Source organism: Oreochromis niloticus, linkage group LG19, assembly GCF_001858045.2.
Source record: "Oreochromis niloticus isolate F11D_XX linkage group LG19, O_niloticus_UMD_NMBU, whole genome shotgun sequence".
Taxonomy (NCBI): Eukaryota; Metazoa; Chordata; class Actinopteri; order Cichliformes; family Cichlidae; genus Oreochromis; species Oreochromis niloticus.
The window spans coordinates 18,728,374-18,741,305 of NC_031983.2; the positions used below are offsets into that span (position 1 = coordinate 18,728,374).

At 37.3% G+C, this 12,932-nt stretch overlaps 1 protein-coding gene across 1 annotated transcript; it reads right to left on the reverse strand.

Moving 5' to 3' along the window:
• Positions 1–700: 700 nt before the first annotated feature.
• On the reverse strand, positions 701–6,313 carry mbip (MAP3K12 binding inhibitory protein 1). The gene is made up of 9 exons (XM_003442896.5): positions 6,141–6,313; positions 5,180–5,296; positions 4,790–4,996; positions 4,152–4,248; positions 3,739–3,804; positions 3,447–3,605; positions 3,099–3,196; positions 1,150–1,188; positions 701–1,052 (listed from the first exon to the last, which is right to left on the reverse strand). Exons 1-9 carry the CDS (start codon positions 6,258–6,260, stop codon positions 945–947), a joined length of 1,011 nt encoding a protein of 336 aa, XP_003442944.1. The 5' UTR covers positions 6,261–6,313; the 3' UTR covers positions 701–944.
• Between the last annotated feature and the right edge of the window lie 6,619 nt (positions 6,314–12,932).

Consider the following 12,932-nt stretch of genomic DNA (forward strand, 5'->3'; position numbering starts at 1 on the left):
AACCAACAGCCCTTCAGATTTGCTCATAGCTGGAAAAAAATAAATCATAATTACAGCTTCACTCACTCGCGAAGTTAAAGCTCTATGCAAAAGCCTTTTATGAACATGTCACAGTGTCAAACGCAGCAGCGTCCCATTTAATGCTGGTTTGTTGGGTCTCCAATATGTTTCCCAAACAGAGTTGCAGTAATCAGGTCATTTGTTATAATGACAACCATTAGGGGTGATCATCGTCACACAGCAGTCAGGCAGATAAATCAGGTGCACTCTCCCTCCTTTCTCTGATTCATCTCGGCTACACACACACACACACACACTGTCATACATAAACGCACACACTTGCCTTCCTATCATTAGGGTGTGAAAATGAAAATGTCAAAGATCCAATATACATGTATTCTATAATGTTTAATTTAAAAGAGTGGTTTAGTTTATGTGTTATCTATTTGAGCTGAAATGTGAAACTACTGATTATTCATAAAGTTATAAGCAAAAATACACTGATTATAAGGCTGGATACTATGTTGACATTTGGTTTCATTTAAAAAACAAATTATTCACAGTGGAATGGTTTTTTGATCAATCTGATTAATATTATTTGCACTACTAATTTCTACCTATAAAAGTGACTAACTGCATTTAGCTTAAATTTTAGATTGAACTAATATAGTAATAGTTGTGATTAAACCACGAGTCAGGGTTTTCATGGAGGAAAATATAGATTTATTTACAGGAAATGTATATTTCATTTAACTGTTCTAGCAGTACACGATTTCCATCCAATATCATCAAATGTCATATGAAGAGTTTTTGGGAGTTTTTAATGACACAGACGATGAGAATGCTGCTAATGAGTAGCTGAGAGTTGGAGGAAAAGAAAATGATGACACACTGTGAATGCTTGAGCAGCTGAACTCGAGTATTTGTTTGTGCTTATGAATATATCACAATGTACAATCTGTTCCAAATCCAGGCCCAAACTCAGTTGCCCTCTTCAGCAGAGCTGCTTTCACTGCGCTTATCTTCTCATCCAGCTCTGTCAGGCTGCAGGACTGAAGGACAAAGTAAGAAAAAAAACTGATCAGCTCACTTGATATAGGTTAACCTGCACTTACAAAGTACTGCGAGAGGAAAGGAAACACAGCAAACCTGAGCAGGGGACGTCTTTTGTCGTTTGTGCAGGTGACTCTACAAAACAAGCACACAAATACACATAAGACCTTCTTAATTAGGGCAATTTTTAAACAAGCTTTGAGAAGCATACTGAGGTGCTCATCTGTGCTCCTTCCTACTTTGCCCTCTCAAGGACAGAAAAAAGTATTATCCTAGAAAGGAATACAACGCAGCAGAAAAAAGGAATACACAAAGCTTTTCATCTAAAACATTTTTTGTCTTTATCAGATGCTTTTACAATAAATAGGTAAACAATAAACATTGGGAGACAGATAAAGGTGGCCTCACCTAACCTAACAAGACCTTCATCAAAAATGAATAGAAAACTTCATGTATGTGAGACTGCGTAAGCTTCTGTACCTTCAGTTCCAATTTTCAAACACAGTCCAATTTTTTATTGATATGTTGCTGTCTAATTTCGTTAGGAAGCCTCCATTAATATTCAGTATTTAAATGCTGTTCCTGGAATCATGGGCCAACTGTGTACAGCTTTTTGGAAAACACCAAACTAATGCAAAAAAGGGAGGGTTGGGTTGGAGGGGCGGGGGCGAACTTGGAATATAAAAGACCCCCATCCTCATCAGTTTATTCAAAGACACTCAACAACTCTTGCTCAGCTCACACAAACATGCAGTGAGTCAAAAGCAGATGGAGAGCAGCATACTCACAGAAGCAGCATGCTGTGCTGAGAAATACCAGGATGAAGAGACATGTAGCATCTCAAGTACACTTAGATAACTAACACACTGGACAGACTCCTTCAGCTTGGGAAATCAGAGTCTGTGTGACTGCTGATGTCTGACAGGTTGAATAGAAAGTCCAATAAATTACCTACTGTCATCTTTTGAGTCAGCGTCATCTCAAAAGCAATGAACAGTTGTCAATTCTGAAATTCATCGTCTGCCCTCACCTAAACGTTTACGTAAATCTAACCAAAGGCACTGCAGTTCTGATTTAAATCAGCTTAAGTGTTACTTGAAGAGTGAAACGTGTTGAAGTATCAAAGCATAACAGAAGAAATTCCATTCTCATAACCCACAAACTCCTTTCAGTAAGTAGATATCACTCTGAAATGATTTTTCCTACAGCAAACCAATACTCTCCATGCCAATTTAGGCATCATACACATCTGAGTTGACAGTGTGTAAAATGGACAAACTAAAATTCTAACTAAACTAAAGCCTTCTTACCAATGCAGTATGGATCTTTTGTCTTTCTCCGATATGAAAAGGGTGCCATCTGTTGTGAATTGAACCTCAAACTAGTATCCTGATCACAACCAGAGCCTCAATACTCAAAAGTCATTAAGAAGTGCAAACTAGTTGCAATTCCATTTGGAAATGGAAGCAAAGTTGTTTTCAGTTCCAATGCGACAACATAAAAGCACTTCAAAACAAAACGGAGGAGCAGCAGACTGTCGTGTTCAACAATTTCCAAATTCTCTATGATTACTATGACTTGAATAAGGAAAAAAAATCATTGACAACACATTGGGGGAAACCCCCCCCCCCACAAAAAAACAACAACCCCAAATCAGAGGAGGACGCATGATTTATATGCTCCACATTAACACGCCTGTAAACTTCAGGCTCACGAGGGCCCAGCGAGTCTTTTGTGTGAACAGGGAGGTGTGCCTTCATGGTTAGTTTCTTTCAGTCAGACTCCTCAGGTGAAATGCAGCACCTGCTTACTGTATGAATTGCAGCATACAGGCTGGCAGCTGGCAATAGCTGGGAATAAACTGGCTGAAACTGACACAAATTGTGCGACTCATAGTATTTCACTAAGATATGTGGCAATTAAACTACATTCAGTGCCTTAAAATATTTTCTCATTCCTCTTTCAAACATGTATGACCTCCGCCATAAATAACTATTAATGCTTTTGATGTATCTGTATTTGTATTTTAAAGCCAGAGGACTCACTGTGGATTGAAAGTACTCAGGCGAGAGTCCCTCCAACTCGAGTATACGATCCTCCAACTTCTTGAGTCGCTGGTAGACACTCAATGGAACTGGACCCACTGAGGAGTAAAACACTTGTTGAACAGTTTGAAAATTTATTATTGCACAAGACTTGTGGGAGCAAACAAAGAATGACTGATAACAGCAGATAAACCAAATAATAGATCACTGTATAAATAAAGGCTTACTATAAGTAAAAAATTCAGTGCCAATAAAAGGTATCATTTAATTTCTCAGTTAAATATAATGTATAATGTTATATACAAGACAAAAATAATTTGAGCCTTACAATAACTTCCTGTCTCTCACCTGCTGGAAGTTTGAGGTGAGCCTCGATGTTGTTGAGTCGTTCCTCTATGGCTACATTTCCACAATCTCTCATCAGCGGCCCCCTCTGTTTATCCCCAGCCTCTGCTTGGTCTCCCCCACTACGGGTCTGGGGTCCGTAAGTGTTTACTACTCGTGTGACTGCCCAGCCAAGAAACAAACACAGAAGATACAACTCAGTCCTAAACAGATTCTAGTTAACAACATGTTTTAGTTTAATTACACAAATGATAGTTTAAAAATTAAGCTGTTAAGAATTGTGACATTTTCTTACCTTTTACGTGGCTTTTAAAACCCGGGTAAGGAGTGAATACTGCATCTGTTCTGGCACAGCTGTTTTCTACAGACGATCACATTTAATATAAATTGCAATTAGAATTACCAAATGCAATTAAACATGATTACCAAAAGCTGTATATGTATATCACACCTGAATAACAACTACTCCTGATTTCTGTTACTGGTGTCTCACACAGGCTTTGAATTTAAAAAAGGTTCTTCTGTCTCGTGTTTTTCTGGACTAAGCGGGTTGTGTTTTGAGGCCGAGTGTGTTAGCTACTTCAGCCCCACTCTTGGAGCAGTTCAGCCTGACCTCTCGCCTGTGGAAATCAGCTCTCTCCCAAACATTGGCAATCTGTGTGCAGGCACCCTCTCCACCCTGCCCCCCCACCTCTCTCCCATTCTCACCCTGATTGCAGTCGATCACGTTGCAAAACTCGCGTACATTGTTTTCATTGATCTCCATCTGCTTGCGTTCCATAAATGCAGATATTCTTCGCTCAATCTAGGGTTACAATGAAGACAACATAATAAGATACAATGGATTGATGAGGTGGCAAGAATGCTATGTTTTTGACTATTTAATGATAATGATGTGGGACAAATAGGGTGCGGCAATTTACATTTCAGAAAATTCCAGGTAGCCAAAAAAGTTGAACTGCTTGCCATCATCACATGATGGAATATGAATACTGTTTGCTTGGCTACCAAAATAAATGCACAACAGAATGGGGCCTCTTGTCCTTCATCCACATGCAATCTCAGAGTAATGAGCATCCACTTCATAATCCATCAAGGACCTGGCCCTCTCTCAAAACCCTCCAGCAATGTGGTCTGTTCTACCCCACCGCAGCACTAAAGGACCCCTTATTCTCAACCGAACTCAGCTTATCAGGTCTCCATCAAGCATTTGCTTTGCTGCGGCACGTCATGTGCACATCCTCTGGAGCAATTACTTATGATTATTCATTTGCTTGACAGAGTGTAAAGAGGGCTCTAAAATTTCACTGCCAGAACAGCTGACAGATCTGCTGACAGCGACCAACCTCTGACTTCCCAGCTCGGATCTGAACCATGACGTCATCAGCCGCCGCCTTGCTCTCTGTAGCCCCGGAGCTGTGCGGATGGTGCTCAGACTGCGTGGCTGTCTGTGCGCTGCTTGAAGATGAGGTGACAGCATCTTCTGATGTGTTCTTGAAAGAGGATGCATCAGCCTCAGCATCCAACAACACCTTTAGGCTTTCTGAAACAGCCTAAATAAAGAGCACGTCAGAAAGAAGAATTAGATGTAATTATTTAAAGCTCCCAAGAATAATCGAAAATTCAAAATTTTAAATTGTTAATTCTAATCTACTTTTTTTCCCTTGCAATGATAACACAATAAAAAGCTGCATAATAATCTATGTCAGCTCTTAAAATTCCTCTAATGTTTTTACCTGTAATTTAGCGATATGTCCTTGTAATGAGCTGTAAACATGAGCAGGTGGAGATGATTGAAGATTCACAGCGCTGGGGTTGACATCTATTTTCAAAGCAGCATCCCCAAATTTCAGCTTAATTTCAGGACAGACAAAGTGTGGATGTTACTGTGAATCAGCATTTAACATACAATTGCATGCTAGCAGGACAATATATACATTTGTCTAATATATGCAAGTTACAATTGATTGATGTGAAAATACATAAATTATTTTTGATAATTAACTGGGCAACTGATTTGTTACTGTTCAAGAAAAAGCATTTGGTGGTATCAGCTTCAATTTAATGTAGAATAAAGGATTATTTTCCCCTTGTTTTCAGCTGTTTTTTGTCACTGTAAAATATATATATTGGCTTTGCAGTGGTGGTCAATAAATACATAATTAAAAATAAGGTTACCCCAGACTTAGGAAAATAATGAAGTTAGATTCATAAAGCGAGTGAAAGGCGATGCTTTTATTTTATCCACTGCATATTTTATTTGTGCTTTACCACACAAAAACAGGGCTTGAGATCATTTACTGCATGTATGGGATAAAGAGGTTTATTTAGATGTGTATTCAATCCAATACGAGATGCAAAAAAAAAGCACGGCAACAGGGATAATGACATGAAACTTTGCTGTTACTGATGAAACAGAATGCCTAGTTAAGCCCAGTCAAGACACAAGCTCGATCTTATATCTTAAATTACTTTCAAAACAACACTGAACCATTTAAAGCACAGTTACTTTGCAACAACCTGCTTGTCAAAAACAGCACCAGAGCGCTGTGTGAGTGACAATGAATGAACAGTGTGGGTCCGCTAAGCAGCCCTGCTAACACCACATTGCTAAAAACATTAGCATGCAGCCAGCCAACACCCCGGACTGAAAGGAGCGATGTCCGAAACAAGGCAGCTTAAACAATCCAAACAAACCTCTTCCCCGAAGTCTGCTAGCAGTTGCAGTAACGAATCCATACAGTCTGTATAGCTGGACATTTTACTGGAGTCACTGGGAGGAGCATGATTTCTACTTAGCTTCATTGCCTCCGCCATTGCTGTTCGACAAGCCGAAGAATACTGTGCGCTGATTGGTTCGAGTGCAGGTTCCTGCGTGTGCGCGCTTAACGAAGTCGAGGCTCCATACACGCATGCGTACACGCACACAACCGTAGTTGTGAGAATATTAATATTACTGCGAAAATTACTAGTAATGATAAATGCTTAAATTAAATTCACTAATTTTACTGGGTTGTATTGTGCAAGTATTTCTGAAAGCTTTAAGGCATTTCTCTTTTTCAGTCTTTTAACAGATTGAAAGGAAAATTGTTTACATAATTTTTAAAGTCAAGGATCAACTTTTTAAAAACTGCAATTACAAATACATTCTAAAAATATAACAGGACGTCAGGGGAACAGAAAGCTCATATATATATATATATATATATATATATATATATATATATATATATATATATATAGATATATAGATATATATATATATAGATATATATATATATATATATAGATATATATAAGTATATATAAGTTTTCTGTAGATATAGATATTAGATACTTGATACTTGATATGATCAGACTCCATGTTAGCAAATCGAAAAAGAACCCAAATAGAGAAGCACAAAAAACAAATAAAGTTATAAAATGTGAAATTTAAAAATCTTTCAACTGTTCTTCGACACAGGGTGGTTAAGAGCATCTATATATAGAAAAACTGATTATATAAAACTTTGAAAAACCTGTTTTACAGCTTTATTTCCAAACATATCATGCACATTTCATCTTTTACCCAACTATTTCTACTTCTCTTCAATCTGTTCCCATAAAATCCAAACCAAATATGCTTATTAATGACTATCATCAACTATAATAGCCCTCTTCATGCATTAGTGACCCTGTGGTTTTATACAGTAATCTATTAGCAGTCAAGCAACATTTTATTATTGCCTCTAGTCAAGTTATTAAGCTAATGTTTTAACGTCATACACTGGTAGACAGTTCTACGAACAATGAAATATTATTTTAATATTAACAAAATAATTTTATGACTTGTATTCTCTACCTGAAAACAAGCCTGTAAGTAGTGCCACGTCTGGAACATATTATTAAATGCCCAAAGATGTCCAGTCTCTGAACTTTCTCTTTTAATGCCTTTTAAAGCATGTTTAAAGTCATTTTATTCTCTGTCGTCTTATGGCATGTTTATCTGTTTAGCAGCATAACTGCTGAATATTGTTCTAATTTAATTTTTACTTTATGTTTAGAATGTCAATGCTTGTATATTTATATGATCCACAATTTTATTACTTTTAGTTTAAAACATTGTACTATATAAAATTTTATATATATATATATATATGTATGTATGTATTAGGCATGGCTCCCTGGAAACTGAACTCACTCAAATGTGCCGTTAACTGTATTCTCAGTCACTTACTTTTCAAACAGGCGAAAGAATGGTCACTCAATTATAAAGATATTGTCCCTCTGACCGCAGTGGACTGTGCAGCAGGGCATTGGGATGGGAACCTGGTTACAATGGCGTATTTTTCTGTGTTGAGTGACTGTGGGAAAATCTCCCTCCTCTATTCAGACATTTTTCCCTTCTTTTCATATAATGAGGAGAGAGACTGATGAAGGAAACAACAGAAAAAGAACAATTACAGGCAAAGAGAAGGCACAACCACTCAGAACTCAATAATGCTCTTTAGGAGGGTTAATCATTTTAGGAAGGGGTCTGAAGACAAGCCTTTTTACTTTAATTCATCTCTGGGGTGATATTTTTCCCCCCAAAACAGGAAGGAACTGTAACACTTGACATGGTTTGACATGCTGAGCTATTGCTGAATGTTCCCACACAGCAAGGCGCTCAGAAATTAAAAAACTGCTCATTTAATTTGGCTGGCTTCAGACCAAAGAGCTGTTTATTCTTCTAACGGGGGAAGAGTTGTGATTTAAGGCATTTATATGAGCCATTAAAAAAACATGATAACCTACTTGAGCGCAATGTTTTTACATTTAGCTATATTTACATTTCGAAACCAAAACTAAGTATTACAGATATTCACAATCTTTAAATGTCACCTTTTCCTCTAATATGTTCCTACATCTTAAAAACAGTTTTAGAGGATTAAAAAACCAGTGGCTGAAGAAATATTTACAAGTGCTACAGCCTAAAAATATTCCTTTACAAGTAAAAGTTCATGCACAACGGCCTTAGTCATTGTTGGCAGGGTCATTATTACTGATGCATCAACATAAGTGGTACTTTATTTATCTAATTGGCTGAAAGTAAGGTACGGCAAACTGATTTAAATGCGCTAACTTGTTTCCAGAGAATGATTTGACCTCTGGTTTTTCTTGCTGTTATTAAATCATATTAATTGTAGATTCCTAACATAAAATGACAATTTATAACCATTTATTAAGTATTTATGCACTGCTTGTAAATGCTGAAGCCATTATAGAGAATTGCTGAAAAGTGTTACAAGGATACCTTAATGGTTCTTTGTGCAACTTAATAAGATTTTTTTTTCTTTGCTTTACAAGAATGTGTTCTTGGCAGGCAGAGGGAATTTGTGCTATACAGGAAATAAGGTGGTCCTAGTGTTAGAGGGAAGTGAGTGAAGAGGGATTGTTGCTGCCTCTTGCCTCAGTCACATCAGCCACCTGCAGGAAAGTAAAAAGGTCCGCTTTTGAGCCTGTCTGCTGCACGGTGGCAGATTATGTTGACAGAGCATGAGACGGAGTAAAGGCCAGACATGAGGATCAGGAGAAAGAGGCAGCACAATGTAAAGAGCGAAGTGGATTGCAGTAAGAAGGTTTTGTCTCATTTCCCCCAGAGAGGAATAATTAAAAGTATTCCTTTCTTGTGAGTTTGGGACCAAGCTTCCCACAGATCAGCTCATTACGTACTGCTTTTAAGTAATAAAAAGATATATGTGGAAACAAATGTAAATTTTGCAGAAAAATGTTCATTAAAAAGACTGTAGTCATGGTGCTGGATTTGAGAGTTATTTCAGTTGTTTTTTACAGATTTTTTCTGAACTGCTTTGGCACATTTCTTACAACACTTTTGGAATGATGCATGCAAAAATAAGCAGTATTTACATGTGCATGAACTGTAAGGGTAAAATGTTTATGTACTGTTGTCTTCTATATCCACTCATATAGTGGAAATCACTGGGCTGTCACTTTTGTCCACTTGGCCACAGATTCCCACTGAACTCCTAATCCTCCCTATGAAGTGTAACAGTGGAAGAACTGCTTTGTTTGGCAGACCCATCAACTGCAGTTCTCTTTCTATTTGCTGTTGTTTCTCCTTGTTACACTGCCACACATCCTCGCTTGTCTCCCTATACTAAGGCTGTTGTCCCAGAAAAAGGTTTATTTGGGCTCCTACTAGTTCATAAACTGTTGTAAATCTATATCTATATACAAGCATTTATACATATATAATTAGATGGACTTTTATATGTGATGGCTTATACAAAGAAATAAAGCTATTATATTTTGGAGAATAAAACTATTCAGTTGATAGAAACACTTTTTTTTTAACACAAATACATTTTTTTATTTTTTACACTAGACAACTAGTCATTAGACTGTGCTTTTAGGTGCTTAGGAGTCCTCCCACCATCCAAAGCTGTACTTGTTAATTGGTGTGGATGTAAGAGCGTGTGGTTGTCTGTCTCTCTGCTGAACCCTGTGATGGAGTGGTGACCTGCCGAGGATGTTCCCTGCCTCTATTCCCACTCACCCCAGGACCTTGAGTTGTGTGATACCAACACGTTCGGGCTGGTGATACAGTATCAATTATTGACAATAGTACCATGTTTATCGGGTTTAAGTTTATGATTAGCAACATAGTTTAGGATGTAAGTCAATTACCATTACTTAACTGGCAACAAAAATAGTAAATTAGTAAATTCAAAGTTTTTATTTGTATAGCACCTTTCAAGATAAATATCACAAAATGCTTCACAATGAAAATAATAAAACATAAAAACATGTAGTCAGCAGATCTCGAGCTCAAAGGGAGCTTGAAAGCACTGTCATGAAAACTCTGTCTCCTTATTTTTTATTTTTTTGTCTCGTGTGCTGCACAGCTCCTGATCACATGACCCCAGGGATCTGCAGGGGATGTATGCATGTAAAGGCTCACTGATGTGCACTGGTGCTCAATAATGCAGGGCTCTAAAAGTCAAAAACAAAATCTTAAAGCGGACTCTCAAGTTAATTAGGAGCTAGTGGAACTAAATTAGCAACAGTGAGAGGTGGGAAGCGAGTGACTTGGAAGACTTAGTCAAAAGTGTCGTGGCAGCGATCTGAACCACCTGCAGATGTTCTAAGGAGGTTTTGTTAAGACACGTGAACAATGAATTACAACAATCCAGATGTGATCAAATAAAGACATGAGTAAATGAGAATATGACTCAGCTTGGCAATATTTCTTAAGTGATAAAAGCAAGTGTGAATCAGATATTTAACATGAGCAAAGTTACAGTTGAATCAAAGTGTTCTATAGACAATTTGGCAAATGTAGCAAGTGTAACTACAATTTCCATTGGAAATGTGTTCAGGGCACAAAAAAGGACTTTTATTTTCTCCTGGAAATTTTTCAGCCATCCAGCGGATAATAAAATCTAAGCAACTAGGCAACTATTTAACTTAGAAACAGCTTGAAGCTTAAAACAGATATATAACAAGATGTCATCTGCGTAGAGTGATAAGAAATCTTAAAATATGCTGAAAAGACACTAAATATGAGTAAAAAAGAAAAGGACCCAAAACAGTACCTTGCAGCACACACTAGGCAAGGGAACTGGAAAAACATCTTTACTTGGAAGCAGCCACAGGAATTATTCAGAATCTTTTTCCTGCTTACACTAAGGGAAACCCAGCTCTTCATAATTCATTGTGAGTTAACAATGCAATGTGATACAGCCTCAACTAAAAGTTAGCCACAAGGGACAGGGAGGTAAGTTACTGCTTTAAGCCACTTCTGATTGTGAAGAGCATTAATAATATGGACAAAGTGTTAAGGATCCTCATAAAGTTATTAACTGGCTTTTACTGCTGTGCACTGCTGTTTCTGACACATTTAGTCTACAATCACAAGAGAAAGATGCAAGTCTATACCAGCACTCAAGCTCTTTCCTGTGCGTTTGCTTAATCAGCTTAATACAGGTTAATTTGAACGTTATGGGGCAATTCAAGAGGTCTGGTGTTTGATCAGTGTTCATATACGGTTTTACCTTTTTTTTTTTTTAATGTAGCTTTTAACAGCTTTATCAGAACACAATAGAAATTATTTCATGGTAGTTTATCAAGTGAAACTTAATGATTCCAGCTGAGCAAGCATTTGGTGACAGTGCAGAGGAAGAACTCCTATAACAAGAAGAAACCTGTTGCATGACCAAATCCAGGGAAGGCTGCCTCTGATGAATAGGATGAGTGGAGAAAATATCAGTATTGAAAAACAGAAAATAAGCACCAAGCCTTGGTGAGCCAGTAAGGGCCAGTAAACTTAGATCAGAAATATTCAGATAGAGAGCCAGACTTAGAAAGGCACAGAGATAGTAAGAAAACAGAGAGAGAATATAAAGTTAATTAAATAAGAGCAGCAGTACTGGATGATGGAAGTCCACCAGCAGCTGGGTCCTGTAGCAGCATAGTCAGGAGCTGCCACTCCTAGCTCTAAGCTTTGCTTCAAAAGTAGAGAGGGTTACTGACTCTTAAATCAAACCTGGTTCAACAGGGGATCAGTTTAAAAGCACAATGAAGCTTAGTCATTAAGGGAATTAATTAGATTTTTATTTCTGGAAGATGAATGTGATCTTTATTGCTAGTTCTGATCAGTACTGATTTTGGATCACTGCCAGGCTTTTATGGGGTTATTCTGATAAGGAATTAGAATAGGGAAGTAATACATGTGCAGACTACTTTTCAGCATCACTCTGACAGAGGATATTCCTAATTTTGGCAATACTGCCAAGGTAAAAAGCCTAAAGATATATTTTTTAAATAATCTACAATATCTAAAGGAAATATTCTGCTCCTAAATGGCCCCTAGGTTACTCACGATAAAAACAGATGCCATGGTAATGCCAACCAGAGTAACTGTTTGCAAGGTCTTTAAGGCTAAAGACTTCTTGATTTAGAAATTAAAAAGCTTACAATTTACAGTTTACAATGTTCTTATAGTTCAATGGATTTATTTGGTCTGGATTCACAGACAAATACATATTAGCAACAAAGCTTTAAGCCAGATTTACAGGTAAAAGTAAACTTTTGGGTAATTTGAAAAGTATTGGCTCTACCATAGATCCTTGAGGAACTCCATGACTAACTTCTGCATGTGGAGAGGAGTAAACATGAGAAAACTGGAATCTAGTGAACAAAATTAAGATTATGGATAAAACAGTGGGAGTTTTGAGTGAAGTTCATCCGTGAAGCTGTGATGAAGTTGCCATTCTCAAGAGCTACAGAATGTTAAAGTTACCCACTATGATTTATGTGTAATAGCACTAGTCTGAGAATTTTTGATAAAAAACCAGAGTATAGGCCTGGAGGATAATACACAATCCAGTTGTATTTTCCATTTTAGTTTTCAAATTAGTTTTAGTCTAGTAACCAAAGAGGTGTTTGGTTAAAAAAGAGCATTTCTTTCATTCATTTAATTAATGAATTACTCTTACTGGAGTTATT